The sequence below is a fragment of the Clavelina lepadiformis genome, chromosome 9, assembly GCF_947623445.1.
Source record: "Clavelina lepadiformis chromosome 9, kaClaLepa1.1, whole genome shotgun sequence".
In the NCBI taxonomy this organism is placed as follows: domain Eukaryota; kingdom Metazoa; phylum Chordata; class Ascidiacea; order Aplousobranchia; family Clavelinidae; genus Clavelina; species Clavelina lepadiformis.
The window spans coordinates 12,434,428-12,453,760 of NC_135248.1; the positions used below are offsets into that span (position 1 = coordinate 12,434,428).

The window sequence follows — 19,333 nt, forward strand, 5'->3', positions numbered from 1 at the left end:
TTATAACTTGTATCCAATTAAGTGCTTTCTTGTAACTAGTTGCCCATTGTTCCGACGCAGCCCCGGCTTAGACTTTTGTATTGTAAGTGGCGTTGGTCAATGGTGAACCAGGTGTTACAGGTCAAGAACCGAATTGTTGTTAAATTGAACCCTTGGTACGTTGTTAATGTTGTAACAGAATTTTTGAAACGTCGTGTTACGTTGCAATTTTACATCGTAATTACTGCAACACAAACTTTTGCCCTTAGTCGAAAAACATGGCTTTTAAGTGCAATGTTCACATCCGTTTGTCAGCTACCATGGTATATTTTTCGTGTTGAATCTGCAGATATTATTGGCGTGGATTATAAAATAGTGTGTGCCTTGACATTATGGAAAAGATTGCGTCAGTGTAAACTGTAGAAACGTTTTTATGCCATCTATGTTTGATCAAACATAGTTGTAAATCTGTGCAACATATGTTTGGTTTCACCTTGTCGTCATGGACAGTGTTTATTCTGTCACTGTTTTTTATGCGTTGCTTTGATTCCGAGATAAGGAGCTTTCATACCTCTTCGAAACACAACACATGTGTTTCCTTTAGCATTCCCAGAAATCGACTAAACTTACGATGCGAAAAACCGCTCCACCCTCTTTAAACTTTCCAGTTGTTTGTTGAACTAAGGGACGTCTTGTCACTTGTTAAATCTTAAAGACATTGTCTTGAAGATGGCCACATCACACACCCCTTAACCTTGGTATTTGTTGTAAAACTTAATACAAGATGATTTAACACTCCCACCAGGTCGTGGTTTGAAGCGTCCTCAAGACTCGATAATGTTATTTGCCGTTTGGATATAAATCTTCGTCCACGATACTGTAACTCCTGCCAGATGGCGCCTTGAAGTGTCTCGTGTCTGTTTGGGAATCATCACTTTTTTACATGTAACTGACTGATAGTTCTCAAACAAGCCAAGTTGAAAATGTACGAAATTGTTGGACTTGTTATTACAAAAGATTTCATCAGCATAAGCAAGTATAGTGACGGATTGTAGCACCAATTGCAATCGGCACGTGAATCTCTGTGGTTGTTTAACGAGCGTTAGTTAACATTCAATTAGCGGGTTTTCCGCTGGAGGCTACTGCAAATACCACAACAATAATGAAAGGTTTTTCTTACGATTATTCCGTATCTTGTCGAAGTATCGAACAACCGAAATGGAACCAGTATATACCAAACAAAAGCAGATCAGTTATCGTTGTTCCTCAAAATGGACGTCGGGATTGTGCGGCTTGCCATGTAGCCTTTCGTAGGAAGCCCACTGTCTCCGAAGTTCGCCGGAACTCAGGGTTATGTTTGTGCAGAGGCGATTCGGTAAAGAAAAACCGTGCAACTGCGAGATGCAAATCGAGGCAATTTCGAAGCGACAACCCATCACTTCATAGAAAACGTGTTCAAAAGAAATCTCGTCCGAAGAAAAACGTTTCTGGTGAAATTAAAGAGGAAATAAATTTTGGTGTAATCGTCGGACACGGTTGTCGACCTGCACTTGCTGGTTCAACAAATGCCATCAAAAATGATACGCAAAAATGTCCCCAGACATGTGTCTCTTTCTCCGATGGCATGTCAAGCAACTGTGCCGACTCGTTACGTGACTGGGACGCACAGGCACCAGCGTCGTTCTCGCAATCGGATTTTTCCCCAACCCCGGGAACCTGTTCGCGGAGTGTACCTCAGACTTGTAACGTTCGTGAGGAATGTGATTGCTATCCCTGCATCAGCGGCGACTCTTTCGTTTCCCGATGTCGACCTCGTTCAAATCACTTTCCAAATTGTAAGTCGCACCGTTTAACACACAGCATAAGTTTCTGTGCGGAGGCACAAGCGGCGAGTAATCATAGTTTTTGCTCCTACGTCGATTCCAGCTTATATCATCCGACGACTCATCACAGCATAAACTCATTTGTATCCTTACCGGGAAATTGCACGCAGGACACTAAACAGCAGGCGGGCAACGGAGACGAGTGCTTGGGTTGTTTGTGTTGCAGAAATAAAGACACTTGTGTTTGTGACGACGTTCTCTCCGACGATTTGAAGAACCGCATGACCCTGCCATTTTCCGACCCATCCGACGTCGCTTGTTGTAATGAGAAAACTGCCAATGAGAGTTTTGCGAAAGCTTCGTCTAATCAGCGATTTCTCCGTGGACAAGCTAAAAAGCAAGTTAAGTTTCTAAGCCCACATTTGGCCCAAGCAGACTCGAAGCCGCCGATAACGTTGTGTAAACCATTAAACGTGCATCGGAATGCTACAACCACGTCTGTGCTTTCTAACGTTCCACACAGATCAAACAAACGTCAGGTTCTTAAGAGCGGTTGCATTTCGAGGATTGAGAAAGACGTGAAGTGGAAAGCGTCCCATCGAGTATCGAAATGTTCAAAAACCCTGATGAATAGTTGTGACAATATGAGATATCGCTGTTCAAAAAAGTTAACCGGCTTTGCACCGGGAACAGCGGGTCCGTCCAAGCGAGTCACCTCAACAGAAAGCCGGTTTCATCAAGTTAATTTACCCAAAATACAACCCTCAGATCTAGAAACACTCATCGAGAAAGGATGCGAAACGTCTTCCATTGAAAATCAAAACAATGTGAACGATAACTTTTGTTTTGAATATTGTGGTCAAGGGTCAAACACCCAAGCAAGGCCAGTATGTAACAGGTCGACTTTTTATTGCACTGAAAACTTACATAGTACTTGTTGTGGCGTGTTGACGCCGTCTAGCGGGTACTTTTCGAACGGTCAGGATAATCTGGAATCACGCTCTCTGTGTAGACCACCACCATGTTATTTGTGTACTGTAAACTACGAGAAAGGTAAGTTGGTAGTTTGGTGACTTAAAGTTTGTATCTTCTGTCTTAAGACTTTCCGATTAATCCAGTTTGAAGTATTAGCCTTCAAAGGATCTTGCTAACATATATTGATTTGCTTTTTTCTCAAGAAGAACTTAAGTTTTTGAATACAACGTAAGTTGTCAAAAGTTAATAATGTTGTAGTGTAGAAGATAATCTTGATGCACTATTAAAATAGTCTGTGGTTATAGTCCTGATGCGAATGCAGAGTCTCTGGCTATATCTCTTTTTGTGGTTAAGCTTAAACTGCTGTTTTCGCGGATATAAGTTTTTCACTTTATAAAACTCGGTGTAAGTGCACTTCACATGTGCGCTAACCTACTAGGAATGGAGAAACGCGCGCACTTCATTTATCGATTACACGCTTCTGTCTCATCTCGGGTATGTGCGGTTTTGTTTTTCATTAAAACCGAGTTACGGAGCCTTTTCGTCATATGTGCTATTCGTATAATATTAAAGCGGTACGTCACCTGTTTCCAGTGGCAACCACTCATGCTGTGATTTGAATATGGAGTCGTTAAAGATTTCAGTTACAGTGTAATCCCTAGTGGGTTCATCTGTTTGTAAATAGAATTGCTTTCAAGTATAGCTTGCAGCTAAGAGATAGCATATTTTCTAGAAGAAAGCTTCATAAGGTTGTCAACTGTTGCGGCTTGTCGGCTATTACAAGTTAACCTATTTCAGTTCTATCGCTTGTACCGATCTATTTGCGAGGCACACGAGCAGTTTATGGACTTAGCGGTTGTTCAATCAGCAAAGGAGCTTGCAAATGGCAGATTACTCGTCAACCACCGACAGACGTGTTCCAAACAGCGTTGCACGCAATCGCAAACCGTCCACCCCGTTTAGCGTTGTAACCAGCCCACCGGTACCAAGTGCCAAGAAATCTACTGCCCGAAATGTCCCTCCTTTAGACCTATCCAACATGGCAGATTCAGTGAAATCAGAACCGTCACCGTCGCGCGCCATCACCAGTCATCGTGGCAGTGACCGTCGTATAACCATAAGTACACCTGCCAACAAGAGGTCCGCGAAACGGGCGAATTTTTTTCCATCTAAATCAGAAGACTGTGGTATTGGATCGAGCCCTGATGAGCCATGTAATACCAAGGATACTTTAAAAGAAATATCCATTGACCAGACTAACTCAAATTCCAAGTCTCGCGCTGATATTGGCAACAAAACGTCAGCCCCTTGCACGATAATCGATAAGCGAAACGTCAAATTTGATGACAGACCTGTTGTCAACGATGGTGAGGTTAGGAACAATGAGACAGCATCAAGAAATAACAGTAACCTCACCAGACCAAACGATTTAACGTCCAGGGCTAACCGCAAGTTTCTTTTCAGTAGCTCGTCCAAAGAGAAGCAGAAACCTTTTTGGAGTCCGGATTCGGCTCCCAAGTCACTAGCATCTCAAATTAAGTCCGACTCCGGGATTTCAATGGCTGCTGCATCGCCTAAATCTTTTGGAACCTCTCACGCTCGTACAGCAGAAAAGTCTGGAGATAATTTGCGCAGAAAAGAGCTTAGCTCCAGATCCGGGACAAGGAAAGATGCAGCATCTCGTTCAACGTCCGTGGAAGATAGGATAAAGTCCAAGTACTTCACCCCTAAGCAACTGAACTTGGATAAACAATCAAAATTTTATTCCCCCTCCTCAACTTTTTCATCCAGACCATCGGATCTTGCTCCTGCTCTTAAGTCGAGTCCATATAATCATGACTGGAGGAAAAAGATCAAATCGGAGGAAGATAGGAAGCGACTTAATATGCGACAGACTCGAGAGACTATTCGCCTCCTCCTGACCGAATTATCCAACCTACATCCGGATCACACTAAGGATGCTTCAGAGCCAACAGGAGGAAAGCATCGTCCACTGCGTAACTCTAAATCACTCCCTAGTACAGCTGCTAATATTTTACCTTCCAACGCGCAAGGAACCAGACGAAAACGTACCGTAAGCACCAGCACAGCTCCATCGAAATGGAAGAACACCAAATATCCTAATAACAAGGTCAATCGTCGGAAGAATATTTCATCTTTTGTCGTCCTGGATGACATGGAAGTAGATGCTTACAACATCACTCACTCTTACCTGCAAGACGTGCAAGCCGCTTTTCTACACCAAGGCCAAGCCCATGACAACGAAGACCTGTTTATTTATGAACCCAAAGCAGATGACAAAGCTTTGACTTCATGTATCAAAGGAGGCGACTTGAACAGAAGTACCCAGCATCGTGATTTTAACTCTTGCGTCACATTTGTTGAATGCCATCCCGAGAGCACTGGTGCGTGTCACTTATTAAGTGATTTCCCCGAGGACGACAAGGGGAAAGTGGAAGACGTAGAGTACATTGACTACAGGGAAAAATCACATGATGAAGAAGTAGAATATATCGACGGTAAGGTTTCCAATTTGCATCAGTTCGTCATAAACCTATTGGAGCGATCGCTTTCGGTGCTAATTTTTTTTATGGAGAATTTGTTTACTTTTTTGAAATCTGAAAAGCTTAGATGGATAAAATTTGTTTGTAAGATCCGTTAATTCGGTTTCACTTTTCATGTAGATATTTTGGTCAAATGGTTTGAAAGCTGTTGCTTCATTACGCTGGCATGTCAGCTAGCTAGCCTTGTGTCATGGCCTTTTTGTTTAATTCTGAGTTGTTTAAATTCCTGAACTCGTGATGAATTTTACATTTTGTAGCATTTCTATCAGCACAGGGAAGAGGTAAAATTGTTTTGTGCTTTTGTCGTTTGACGGTAGCTGTCGTTTGTCGTTCATGCATACTTATGAAAGGGAGGAAGAGTGAAGCATTGTTATATACACGTTCAAGTCTTAAATAGATATGGTTTTGTTGCAAATACGCTTTACGTGGAAGAGTATGAACCGTGGTTTGCTAAATATTCTTGTTCATTAAGACTCTAGTGGCACCATTTTCTACGCAGGCAAGCTACGTGGTATTTAACCGACTATACCCACGAATTTATATTGCTATACCCATAAACATTATACTCACGATTTTACCGTTTAAAAACATCCAGTAAATCGTGGGTGTAAAGCTTTGTTTTTATCGTCATTTTGAGATACCGTCAACAATTTTTATATAAGATTACTTTGCAGGACAACGTTTGCCCAACTACGCAAATGGCGGTTACTATGACAACGTCGGGACCTTCCCTCACACGAGTGGTGGAATGGGGAGGAATGGATTGCGCTCAACGTTTCCACCTAACGGACGTGGGCTAGCGAGTAAATATCACGTGAGTCGGCGTCTGTTTAATCCTGAAATTCCCAGCGCACGATTTGCGTAATTGTTTTAGGAGAAAATTTCATTTAAAGTTGCCAAAAACGTCACGTTAATATATTAAGCCATTAACTCCTTAAGTACTTAAAGAAAAACAAAAAGCTAGTTTATTTAACCAGATAAATATTACTCAGTTAATTGGTCGTTAATTTACCCGCAAGTGCTGGAAAAACCGTTTACAGCGACGTCAGTGCTCGGTGACGTCACTGGTGGTTCAATTGTTCGATATAAAGTGTTTTTATTCTTCTTGGCCAATGATCCTTGACACAGGCATGGCTTGAACGTGTAAAAGAGTTTCGCCACTAATACCACTTGACGGGTTCATTTCCCTAAAAATCCTGTAACACTTCACGACTTACGTTTCATTACTTATGTGAGACTTGGTTTTACTTGTTTTACTTATTAATTGCGTTTTTCTTGGAGCTACATATTAAATGTTTGCAGCCTTGTCATTATTACCACTTTTTCTTCAGCTGCAGCAGCGTCCCAAAAAGAATGTCAAAGTAGGTTGAAACATAAATTAATTATACTTTCGAAAATCTTGCACATAATAGCACGATTGCTGCTGATCATGTGCGTTGTACATTAATTTTGCATTGCGTTAATTTGCATTGTAGCAGTGTAGATGAATAGATATAGAAACTGTAGAAAATATAGAAATGAACACATTTTTAATCAAAATTTTTCCAATTCCCTGAATTTTATAGAAATATATCTTCTAACAATCTAACGCAATCAAAATATATGAAATATTTTGCAAAATGTCTTGAATGCTGTTGAGTACGCCTTCATAACTATCGCTTTAGTCACGTGTAATTACTCGGCAGACAATCTCTCCATTTATGTGTCACACAGGATAAATTTTTATGTTTTGCCTTCAAGCCCGATTTTCAGGCGGTTTATTTTTACGCATGCGAGAGAAGGTGTAGTTATTTAAAGAGAGTCTTTTAATTCATGCACGTGTTGGACTCGTGCGCTGTATCAGAGATTTAACACACTCTTATATACGTGTGAAATGATTCTCAAATTAACCTTCTCTTTCAACGTGGATGCAACTTAGCTGTTGTAGATTTATTTGCTTGCCAAATCCAAAACTTTTCAATGTGTCCGTAATAGAGTTGTTTTTAGTGATACTGTATCACATCTTATCTGTGTAACGCAATTATTTCTTATCTCGCTGCATTTTATTTAAACTCCACTTTGTTTTTCTCAGCACCGACCTATGACCTTCGGGACAGCACCTAGGGGTGATTATTCCCACTCAACCCATTCAGATAATTCACCCATGAAACCCAAAGTCGTCACAGTAGTAAGGGCAGGACAGACGAGGCCGCACAAGAAAATCACAATCCTGTTGAACAGAAGAGCGGTAAGTTTCTAGCAACAGGCAATCTCCGTACCACTTGACTGTGTAGTATTGTTCATAATCATAGCGGGCCTTTACGAAGAATGTGAAACCAGTTCTTATTTATGAGTCAGGTTCAAACTTACGAGCAACTTGTCGCTGATATATCCGAAGCCCTTGGACAACCGAAATGGAAGAATGACCACATAAGAAAGTAAACATTGTGATATTTTACACCGATAATAATTATTCACTACTTGATGGTTTACTAGAAGTTTAACAGCATTGTAGTTTTTCTTTCGTTTGCTTGTAGCCTCGTAGTTACCGTTCTCGTTGTCATTTGAAATCACTGGTGTTTTCGGCCATGACGCGAAGGTCATGCTATTTTCCCATTTTGTAATTTTTTGTCTTTTTTTCATGTTTTGCAATGTCTGTTTAATTATTAATTACTGTTTAATTTAATTATTATTAATAACAGAACGTTTTTACAACATGAACCATGTGTACTTTTTTCATCTGTGAATGACATTCAACTTTTATAACGATCTCCTGTATCCTGCATCCCAGGTTGTACACTCTCAAAGGAAGGGAAGTCCGATCCGTGTCCGACTTCTTCAGGGAAGATGATGTCTTCATCGCCGTCGGAAGAGAACAACTCACAACCATGGACGTGCAAGTGAGTGTTAAAGATTTTCTCTATTGCTACGTAATATATTGCCTTTATTACGTCATAAACGCTATTTGTCGACGTGTGTTTGTGATGTGATCTTTAATCCTTGACTTGCATGTTCTTCCTGATTTTCCAGGAGGTGCTCCAAGAGTTATATCCGGACTCACCGTACGCAGAGAACCTCATCCGCCTCAACCTACAAAAGTCTTCCAAGCTGAACAAGCAATCTCGGAAAAATCATCCTGAACCCTCCAAGGCATCAAAATCTGACTCCGGTCTGGGGGAGTCCACAGAGGGGGAGAGAGCGGGCGGGTAAGATCTTTTCTACGTCATCTCATGTTTAGTTTCAACTGACCTTTAATTTACGACATAAGTGGTTACTTTTTTTTCTACATTGTCAATGGTGTTGCAGCTAAACCTATTTTATTCTTAGTTTTTATTTGAATAGAAGCACATTTGGGATTTAGTAATCTTAATCTGCCAATAAAACTCCAATTTAATGCAAATAACTTCGAAATTATTTTTGCAGGAGATTCACTTCCGATCCACCGCACCGCTCGCCCCGCAACGAGAAAACTCGCAACCGCCAGTTTGTTGACCAGCGCTTCAAGGAGCAGGAGAGGATGAAAGCGAACAAGTGGGAGCGAGTCCGGTGGGAAAGAGAGCAAGAGGAGCTGGATGAAGAGCTGAGGTGAGTGTTCATTGTTACGTCACCTCATCTTGCTGAATCCCTTCCGTTGTAAACATCATAACTTGCGGATACGTGATGATAATGTGCTGGTAAGATCGTGGGGATGTGGTGCGGTTTAGATTTAAAGGCAATGGTACGTTCGTTTCTCGCTGTCACGCTTCCGTAAATTAGCGTCGTGTTTAATCACCTGTTTATCATTCGCGTTCCTTTACCAAGATTTGTTAAAGCTGGTTCCCCCATTCAAATTGTTATGTACTTAACCTAATGTATTCTGCTTTACAATGTGCTAGTTACCAAGTAATTGTTGGGCAACAACGATCCTTTAATTACATGAACCATGTCAGATTCTTCATAGGACTCGATGCCGGGTTTAAATCGCGCCTAAAATAACTCAGCAAACAGCAGCATGGTCGTGTGCAGTTTCACGACTTTAAAACCGTGAACAAAACTTACAACTATAGTGATGATTTATTTATATGTCAGCAGCCAACAAATCCACTTTATTTTTTGCACAGACGTCGACATGGAAACCGTAACCATGACGACGAGATCGATCAGTCACTTCGGGAAGCAGAACGGAGGAAAAAGGAGCGGCTGCAGTGGGAGGCGGAGGAGAAGGAGAGACAAAAGCGAAAGCAACTTGAAGAGGAGGAGAGACGGAGGCGAGAAGAAGACGAGAGAAGAGAAAGAGAGAGATTAAGGTTGGGAGATTGTTTTTTTTATTGCTACTTGTCATTGTTGTATGTTTTATGTCGTTTCTTTTATTTATGTGTAAAATTTATTTTGCATTATGCTATATATATTAATATCACCACTAATAATAAATCAATTTCATATGAAAGCTTTCATAGTGGGTAACGTATTCCGACTTGTTCGTACATAAAAACCTACATAAAATTAATCATACGCTATAGTATGGGTTACTTAAAGTGCGATTTTCTAAGGTCAAAGATGGCTTATTTTTAGGAAATGTGCTTTAAATCACGTGAACAGGTGAGATGCACGGTTTGTGCGTTCCGTCCACCAACCTATCTTCTCAGCATCTTAAACTGCTGCTCATTGTTGCTGCACCTTTGTCCTGTAGAATGTTGAATATGTTCCAGTGTGCGGTCTATCAGCATGTCTCATTTTGTGAGAGTTAAACCTTCTTGTGACTTGCCTTCCCTTTCTACTTTTTACTTGAGAAAGCTGCTACGTGTTTTCCCAATACACTTACTGCCTAGACCACATCAGCCCGATCACCGCGATTTCTCTGTCTGTCGTTTTTTATTCGGTTTGTTTCTTGCACGTCGATTTTTTACTTGTACGGGTGTGCATGGCACGCATGTTTGTCGAAAATGTTTTCGATATGTTTTTGAAAACATTTTAACTTTTACCCTGTTAATCGGTTTTCCAAATTTGTTTTTCGATTTCATTTGCGGATTAACAAGTTTTGTATCTTTTTCAGGAAAGAACGAGAATCCGAAGAACAGCGCAGAATTAAGCAACTTGAAGACGAGTTAAAGAGAGAAAGGCAGAAAGAAGAAAATGAGAGAAAGCGACGCAAGAGGGAGGAGGAAGAGAGAAGAAGACGGAAAGAAGAAGAAGAAGAACGAAAAAGGAGAGAAGAGCTCGAAAAGGAGAGAAAGCGACTTGAAGAAGAAAGGAGAAAGCTTGAAGAAGAGGTGACATAGAAATCTTCGGGAGCAAAACTTTGCCTATAAATTTAAGCAAATCAACTCAACTTATCAATTGAGATACTGACTTACTATTACAGTAATCGTTAAAGAGTTTGTATTCGCACATCTGAATGAATTACTAACTAAGTTGTGTGGTTTATGATTATTAAAAGTAAATTAGCCTTTGCTAGGAACTGCGCTTTCGGTTTTAACTTTTTTGTTTGTTTTAAATAACATCAAAATCTTTTACAGAAAAAACGTCTCCGTGACGAAGAAGAGAGACGACTGCGAGAAGAAAGAAGAATGAGAGACGAGCAAGATAGACTTGAGAGACTGGAAAGAGAAAGAAGAGAAAAAGAGAGAGAAGAAGAAGAAAAAAGACGAAAGAGAGAGACAGAGGTGACAGTTCTTGTCAAATGTCAATGATTAAAAATAGGTGTTTAATTTATTCTAGATTAAACAAAATTCCGTTTAAAATGTATTCTGACATAACCAAACATATCAAAAGAAAGACTTACTGTTTATACAACAATAAAGTTTGCTTCGATTTACTGTGATAAAGTTCAAAGTATGATAGCATGAGATCTTAATTTTGAATTATATAATTTCGGACAGTATTGTTTCTTCAATTTGCTTTATTTTAGGAGGAAGAGAAGAGAAGAAAGGAAGCTCAGCAGAAGAGAAATAAACGTCCGCATTCCCCCCCAACATCCGTTACCTACGTCAATAACAAAGCCGATGACACGGATCGGTTCCGGAGGATGCAGAAGTTCAAGGTAAGATGATGGAAGATTTTTCATGATGAGCTTGACATCAAGTTCAGATGTTAATCTTATAAAAATTCTACTCAAATATTTTTAATAATGTAATTTAATACTTCTTTATAACGAAATCACCATTGTATTAAGTCATATAATGGAATGTTTTCCACGCAAGTGATTTTTTGGAACCTTTAGCTTGGATCAAACCGTGCCCCAGTTTAAACTCGATTGCTATTTTCCACCACACATCAAATTCCCATTCACCAACCTTGTGCATAGAGCATAGTTAATATCTTCAATGAGGACCAAATCATAAAAGAATAAACTCATCCTCTTTGCAGGCGCCTCCGCGTCGCATAATCACTCGACAGGACATCGAGAGCAGATATGAGATCGGAAAAACGATCGGCGACGGTAACTTCGCCGTGGTGAAGGAATGCAGGTTACGTAACACCGAAAGTGAATATGCCATGAAGATCATCGATAAATCAAAGTTGAAAGGCAAAGAAGATATGATTGGTAAGACTTCAAAAGTCGTTTATCTAGCATTCTAGCACATACGTGTCAAACTCCCAGCCCGATTTACAATAAAACTTGGCCCGCAAAGTTATTTTATATATTGAACTATTTCCGGCCCGCTTGATCATTGTACAATATAACTTACTTTATTCAAGTAAGAAACGAAATTACATCAAATCGCGCAATACAGCAGCACAGCAGTTGCCCCACCATGCGATAGAATAAATAGATTTATTCTAACGCTTGTAATCTGGGCTGCTTTTTTCTTTATTGTTTGTTAATTCTTAATACTTTTGCAAGGAAATGAATGAAACATGATGACGTAAGAGAAGAATAATAAAAAATAGCCCAGTCAAAAATCGTTAAAAACATCAAGTATTTGGTGTTTTTTCGCTGCCTGTTCCAATTCATGAATTTCACGAAACAGTCAATCAAGTTTTAACCTAACGACCCGAGTCGTTCAATAAGTTTTGAGTTTTGGCCCCTTGTTCGATTGAGTTTGACACCTCTGATCTATTGAATACAATTACCATTAAATAGCGTGACCTTTATACCAGCTAGTTAGAGCGTTGGTTGGGTATGTGGTATCTAGTCAATATTTTCGCTGTTATATGTCAATAGATTTTACTCTTGAGCTTATGCAATGTATTTGTCATATGTACGATGTGGTGTATAACAGCTTCATCATAAAAACTCATAAAACTAAAACTGGACAGAAAACTGAATAACTTGGTTTTGTAACAATGTTGCAAGTTTCTGGTGAAACACTACATATAGGCTCTTCTAAGATACTGAGCAACTGTTTGTACAGAAAATGAGATCGCGATTATGAAGAATTGCCACCATCCCAACATCGTTCGACTGATTGAGGAATTTGAAACTGATGACGAAATCTACCTCGTTCTTGAATACGTCAAGGTGAAATTTTCCCGACAAATTGACTTACACTGATAATAATTCATACAGTTCCTGCACTAAATAATTTAACAACTTTATAGAGTTCATGGTGGCTGAACCGTAGTAATCTACTATGTTTGATACAACTTTAGTGTTAATTTTCTTGTGATGCTTTTAGGAATACATTGCAACAGCCAACAGCAATGCAAATATATTCAAAACAATAACAGCTTGCTTCGCACTTTTTTTCGTTAAACCCAGCTTTTAAGCATTTCTTTGATTCTATGTCTTCCCAGGGAGGAGATTTATTCGATGCGATCACGGAAAGCGTCAAGTTTACGGAGCGAGACGCGGCCAACATGGTCGCCGACCTGTCAGAAGCGCTCGCTTTCCTACATTCGAAGAACATCATACACAGAGACCTGAAACCGGAAAATCTTTTGGTGAGTTGATCTAAAATCGACGTTATAAACTTACAAATTTTTGCAAAATTAATTTAAAAAACAATTATTTAAAAACTATAAAAATAATTAATTATGTAAAAATTAGCAAAAGGTTTTGGAATCATTTAATGGGTTTTATGGTTTACTTTACGCGAGTACTTTGCTGCGTAGGTATCACGTAATAAAGACGGTAGTATGACGTTGAAACTTGCTGATTTTGGGCTGGCCATGGAGGTAACAGAACCAATCTACACAGTGTGTGGAACTCCAACTTACGTAGCTCCAGAGATACTGGCTGAAAGCGGTATATTGCGGTTTGCTTATTTTTTTAGTACATAACCAAGATCACTTATGCTTTCCTCATTCATTTTTCACTATTACTTCATAATACTTCATTCCTGCGTCATGGATTCAAAATTCTGACAGGTTACGGACTGGAAGTGGATATGTGGGCGACCGGAGTCATCACTTACATCCTCCTTTGCGGGTTCCCTCCCTTCCGGAGCTTGGAGCGAGATCAGGAGGAATTATTTGAGATCATCCAGCTCGGAGACTACGAGTTCCTGTCGCCCTACTGGGATAACATCTCTGACGGTTTGTTTGTTTCTTTTAACTTTCCATGCAACTTTCTTTCCTGGCCGTGAAGAGTTGTATAAGCAGGCATTTATAGCTAAATATATAAGGCATATAAGTATACTAATAAGTTATTTCGCTTAAGTAGTTGTAGGGTTGCAGTTGCAGTTTGTTAAGTTTGACGGAACACTCTTGTTGTTCCGTACAGATAGTGTTTTAAATGATAATTTTGTCCTTGCTTAAGTTTGTGTACCAGCGCCTTATTGTCATTTTTTACGTTACATTATTTTTTACGTCATTTTTTTTACGTTACGTTTTTACGTTACAGCCGCTAAAGACCTCATTCAGCGATTACTGGTTGTTGACACCAAGCGACGCTTCACAGCCGAACAGGTCCTAGCGCACCCCTGGATCCAGTCAGAAGGGTCATACAAGGGACCAAATCTTCAGCGCGAGATAACGATGAACTTGGAAAAGAACTTTGGCGACCGCACTCGTAGAAAGGCTGGTCTGCAGGCTGTTCATTGACGACCAGATAGCAAATATTATCCGTAACCTCAGGTCCCAAAAGTACTTCTACCAGCTTCGCGACAATCCTTTTATATTTAAGTCAGCTTGACTTGACACAGCACTAATGTTTTCCTCTGTACTTGATCATTTTGAATATACAGTACTACACATTTTGAGTGTAGGTTTCGCGTTTGCTTCATTGTTTTGCACATTTACACAAATCTTTTTATTACGAAACAGAGCTTACTTTTCAATTTCTCTAGCGTGGTAATGGTGACGTCACAATGGACGTTATGTTGGTGCGTGAGGTTATTTTCCGCAGCCACCACTAGATATATTATTCCTTCGTAGCTTTGTATTTCTTCGCGGCTGCCATCGGACAACCCGTGCAACAACTCGACTTACTGCTAACCCGACATTTCATTCCCACTCAACTACAATCGCAATCTTCGAACTCGTAAGTTATGCTTACACCTGACCAAAATAAAATGCAATTATTTCCGTCCAAAGCATGTGATCGATAAATTGTCGGAATTCTACACCTGCCATGGAAACTCTTTTAACGATAATGTCATTTTTTCCACTTGTACATAATGAAGTTTTCAGGATTGAAACTTCGCTTAGTCGATAAAATACACACATACATTACTTCACAATGAGTTGGGATAAATACTTTACTACAAAATATTTATACTTATATTTTTGCTATTGTTTCATGTTTCAAAAATCTGTATGTTTTTCTTTATATAGAATCAATCCCTTGTTAAGTTCTCAAAACAATCAGTTTCATATTCGTCACCTGTGATATGTAAATGGTATCTGAAGCATTTCTGAATATTTTTCGTATTCAAATTTTTTAATTTTCCAGTTTTGTAATTCATATTTTTTTTCCAATTACAGAAGTTAATCCGATTTCTTCTGTTTTAATTTTTTGTTCGTACTTTCAAGAAAATCGTGCCTTTATCGTTACTGCAATCTTTGGCTCTGTTCTTTAAATTTCGTTGGAGAAAATCACTTCCATTGAAATTGCAATCTTGGATGACTTTTTTTTATTTTTTTGTTTCAAGCTTATTTATAATAAGAAGCAATGCACATAATTTAAGCTAATCTGCCGGATTAGCTTTGCTTGTTGCACATTTTTTACCTTTGGAAATGTTTATTTTCTTATGCGAAAACAGGTTTGAATTATGATGTAACAATCGCGCTTGTTTTCACTTTCTAGTAGGTGTGGATCAAGAATAGTTTGTAAAATTCCATGACGTATATTTTGTTTAAGTTCAGTTTTATAAAATTTACGTATTTTGTAACACGCAAGACCCGTTTAAGCTTCAATGTACATTTTAAATATATCGTACTGTGTTATTTTGTTGAAATAAATTAAGTTTACTTCATAGCTTGTCAAGTCTTTTCTATCCTACATATCAAACATACTACCAATAAATAAAACGAAGCCATAGGCCTATATATAAAAGTAAATGGAAGCTTTACGTACACTTAGTTGTTTAATAGCCGAGAAATTAATAAAACGTTTTGCCGAACACATGGAAATTTTACATGGACTTGTCCAGAAAGCAGGTGCTTGCTTCCCCTATCTTTAGAACGTGTCCAGAAATAAGGTGCTTTCCCTATCTTTAGGACTTGTCCAGAAATTAGGTGCTTTCCCTATCTTTCGGACTTGTCCAGAAATTAGGTGCTTTCCCTATCTTTCGGATTTGTCCAGAAGTTAGGTGCTTTCCCTATCTTTCGGACTTGTCCATAAATTAGGTGCTTTCCCTATCTTTCGGACTTGTCCAGAAATTAGGTGCTTTCCCTATCTTTCGGACTTGTCCAGAAATTAGGTGCTTTCCCTATCTTTCGGACTTGTCCAGAAATTAGGTGCTTTCCCTATCTTTCGGACATGTTATGTTTCAAGAACTACAAAGCCATGTTTTACATGTCGGCTCACACTGATGTATAATGGCGCCTCCCTGTAATTGGTTTTCCGCCATTCAAAAGTTCTGGGTTCGAATTCCAAGCTTGATTCTTTTCGCTTCTAACTTAGCCCGAATAAAACACATAACCGTCACACTTAGTTCCCACCCCAGGTTGCACAACTTTCGGGTTCAAATCCCTTCCGCACCGCTTTCTTGAGATGCAACGACATAAATCGACAAGACTCCGAAGGTCATAATGTGCGACAAAAGTCAACTAAAAATTAACTCACATTCCTATATTTGTAAGATCTAATAATTCTCGCGGGTGAACGTGACGCGAAGAAAACGTCACCGACCAAGAAACCAAACGTTCCTGGTTAAAATACCTGACACTGCAGACCCAGACCTACATTGAAGTGCAAGATTCGATCCCGGCCATAGGCCACTCAGCCCAACTCATGGCCATAAGCCACTCTTCACTCTAAAACAATGCATGGCCTGACGCCGCTCTGTGTTCTTTCCCTCGGTCACGGTCCACTTTCAAACCTCTAAACCCTACCCGTACAACGGTAATGTACATCCATAAATAAAAATTTATTTTTTAAAAACGCTTCAAGTACAACACATAAAACATATTAAACTGGTAATAACTTTCGAAAACATACTCTGCAGTTAAAAATAAACATCCAAAGCCAAACTTGAAGGCACAGTCCACGACACGACATGGGACTCTGTGATGGCTCCAAACATTTGCACCTTCAAATCCAAACAAATGCCAAATTAAAACAGTCATAGCAATGATACTATGCTGAGCTGGATCCACATAAGGGAATGAAGATGACCAAGTCTAATCATCTGAAGTCCAAAATTCAATACCGATATAGCGACTTGCATGTCGTTATGTCGACAAATTAAACTTGCACAGTTACATTTCAATGCAGTTGGTTTCATGAAGTAATAGAATGTTGGTTCGCAGTGACATGCGGGGAACCCAATGCCTGTAATTTCTTCTCGCCTCAATGTGTCGTCTTCTTACCCGATGTCGAAGCTAAATGTTTTTCCAAGTGTGAATGGGATGACATGTAATTTTGAAATAACAATTGTGTTTTAGATTCATGTTTTTGTTTACATCTTAAATCTTAACATTCCAAAATTCTCTTCTATTCAATAATTTAATGTGACTATAAAAAAACAAAATATTTTACTGGTATGCTTATTGGTTTGTTTTTCTTATACGACAATTACATTTTGTGCTGCGACTTAAGTAATAAACTTTTTACAGCTGCTTTTAACCCATAAAAAAGTGACATGACTTAACCGAGCAACAGATACGACTAAACTATATATTTCTAACGTGAATTTTGCACAAAATGCTCAGGCAGAAATTTCAACTATAGGTTTAGTAAGAATAAGTCACCTGTGCTCCTTTTTTCCACTTCTGCCACAAAAAATTTATACTTAACATCTACTTCTTCCATTAGTTTTCTCAGTAAAATCCTCTTCAAATCCAAGTCAAGTTTAAGCTTGTCGATCTTTGGTTTATGTATTTCCACTAAATCTTTATTTCTATCGCAGGCAATAGAATGCATTAAGAGAAAATATTTAGGTCATTTAGTCATATCATGTAATTCATTTAGTTCAAAACCAAGCATATTTTTTTAAAATATAGTAAAAGTTTACAAACACGACAGGTTAACGAGAACCGAGGAGTGTCATTTACAATGATCGGATACCACTGCAAGCATAATTATGGCAATGTTTGCCACGGTAGCAGGGCCAGTCTACAATAGGATATAGCTGATGTTAGATCAGGTTTAAAACAATAAAATTTTACTCTACCGTAAATGAAAAAATAAACACCTCAAACACTTCCCAAGGGTTCAAGTCGCGCAAACTTAAAACTTTACAAAATCATATCAAGTTTTAACCAACTTACTATTTTTTAATAACATAGCATTATTAATAACCATTCTTTACTTGCCTCTCTTCTTTTGTGAGAAGTTCTACTTCGAAACTGTTCAACATGTCTTCAAACCTAACCAGTATTTTCATTTGCGAAGCAGCTTGCTCCATCACATACTGGAAATTTTTAATTTCTCGCCTTTCGAACTTCAATCTGCAAAAGCCCAACAAGACGTTTCGATGACAATGCAATAAGAAAAAAGGATTAAACAAAATCTACCGCCATAACATTTGTTAAAGGTTCGGGAGTTAGAATAGGAATACTACGAAATAGACTGTAACTTCATAATGTCATTTGTTAACAATACAATGATATAAAATGCTTTTAAGTTTTTACGGTGCTAATCGCGGTTACTTACTCGTACAACTTTAGTTTTTTGACAAGCTTTTCTATTTCGTTGGCGTAAAGCTCAAATTTAGAAGCAGCATCGTCCAGTTTCATTTGGACAGCACAGATATCCTGTATACCAATGCATTACATCAGCTATATAATACAACAAGCAAACGACGTTTAGCAATTACAGAATCATCTGAACGTCACCACCATTTCCAAGTAGCTTACTTCTTTTTTTAATTTCGCACTTTTATGACGTGGAGTTTTTAAGGGTATTTCTGTTGGCTTTTTGCTTTTGGTTTTGTGCGGGCGGGCAGAATCTTTTGTCTTTGCTTCCGAACGATCGGCCATTTTGTAAAACTTATTGCTTTTCAACTGAAAATTAACTTAACTTAACCCAAACCCAAAGAATATTTAAACAACTCAAAAGAATTTAAAATATGAAACCTTTTCAAAAGAATATGTTAATACAAAGAAATGACAACTGAAAGTAGAGCAGGTAACAATACAATCACTTAATTGAGTAGTTAACAGCTTTTCAATATTGCAAAATATAGAAAATGTTAAGTTTTTGCATTTCCAAATAAAAATTATTTCCAGTTGTCCAAGGTGTACAAAACTGAAAAAAGGTTCTTACCACCCGAATACGACAAAGCTTTAGTTGCACATTGCTACAAACCTATATTATAATATAATAAGTATAATAGTTGTAATAGTAATTGTAATAAAATTAGCGTTAGAAACACAATAAAAAACGTAGACTGTACGTGGCACACAACAGCAACTCCTTTCTGTAAACACCAAGATTTTCAACTGCTATCAAATAAAAATTTAGAAATAATTAAAACTTTATCAATA

The 19,333-nt window shown here is 38.6% G+C and overlaps 2 protein-coding genes across 4 annotated transcripts; one reads left to right on the plus strand and one right to left on the minus strand.

Moving 5' to 3' along the window:
* The first annotated feature begins 3,659 nt into the window (after positions 1-3,659).
* LOC143471435 (serine/threonine-protein kinase DCLK3-like) lies at positions 3,660-15,657 on the plus strand. Of its 3 annotated transcripts, XM_076969887.1 has the most exons (19): positions 3,660-5,296; positions 6,016-6,155; positions 6,673-6,702; positions 7,413-7,568; positions 7,679-7,758; positions 8,112-8,220; positions 8,351-8,526; positions 8,744-8,905; positions 9,421-9,606; positions 9,872-9,898; positions 10,353-10,569; positions 10,816-10,962; positions 11,208-11,339; positions 11,666-11,843; positions 12,655-12,761; positions 13,037-13,183; positions 13,355-13,487; positions 13,610-13,777; positions 14,085-15,657. In XM_076969887.1, exons 1-19 carry the CDS (start codon positions 3,661-3,663, stop codon positions 14,282-14,284), a joined length of 4,131 nt encoding a protein of 1,376 aa, XP_076826002.1. In that variant the 5' UTR covers position 3,660; the 3' UTR covers positions 14,285-15,657. The 3 variants fall into 3 exon arrangements, with proteins under 3 accessions (XP_076826002.1, XP_076826003.1, XP_076826004.1); XM_076969888.1 differs by lacking the exon at positions 9,872-9,898; XM_076969889.1 differs by lacking the exon at positions 6,673-6,702.
* Positions 15,658-16,753: 1,096 nt separating this feature from the next.
* On the minus strand, positions 16,754-18,919 carry LOC143470839 (uncharacterized). The gene is made up of 5 exons (XM_076969122.1): positions 18,704-18,919; positions 18,501-18,601; positions 18,161-18,295; positions 17,597-17,745; positions 16,754-17,227 (listed from the first exon to the last, which is right to left on the minus strand). The coding sequence occupies exons 1-5, from the start codon at positions 18,824-18,826 to the stop codon at positions 17,196-17,198; spliced, it is 540 nt and encodes a 179-aa protein (XP_076825237.1). The 5' UTR covers positions 18,827-18,919; the 3' UTR covers positions 16,754-17,195.
* Between the last annotated feature and the right edge of the window lie 414 nt (positions 18,920-19,333).

Excerpts from the sequence above, each read along its gene's own strand:
- LOC143470839 (XM_076969122.1), bottom strand. The coding sequence starts at position 18,826 with ATGGCCGATCGTTCGGAAGCAAAGACAAAAGATTCTGCCCGCCCGCAC. Across the intron at positions 18,602-18,703 it reads GTGCGAAATTAAAAAAAGAA|GATATCTGTGCTGTCCAAAT; the intron begins GTAAGCTACTTG and ends ATTGGTATACAG. Across the intron at positions 17,228-17,596 it reads AGTGGAAAAAAGGAGCACAG|CTTCGACATCGGGTAAGAAG; the intron begins GTGACTTATTCT and ends AAAAACATTTAG.
- LOC143471435 (XM_076969887.1), top strand. The coding sequence starts at position 3,661 with ATGGCAGATTACTCGTCAACCACCGACAGACGTGTTCCAAACAGCGTT. Across the intron at positions 9,607-9,871 it reads AGAGAAAGAGAGAGATTAAG|GAAATGTGCTTTAAATCACG; the intron begins GTTGGGAGATTG and ends GCTTATTTTTAG. Across the intron at positions 10,570-10,815 it reads GGAGAAAGCTTGAAGAAGAG|AAAAAACGTCTCCGTGACGA; the intron begins GTGACATAGAAA and ends AATCTTTTACAG.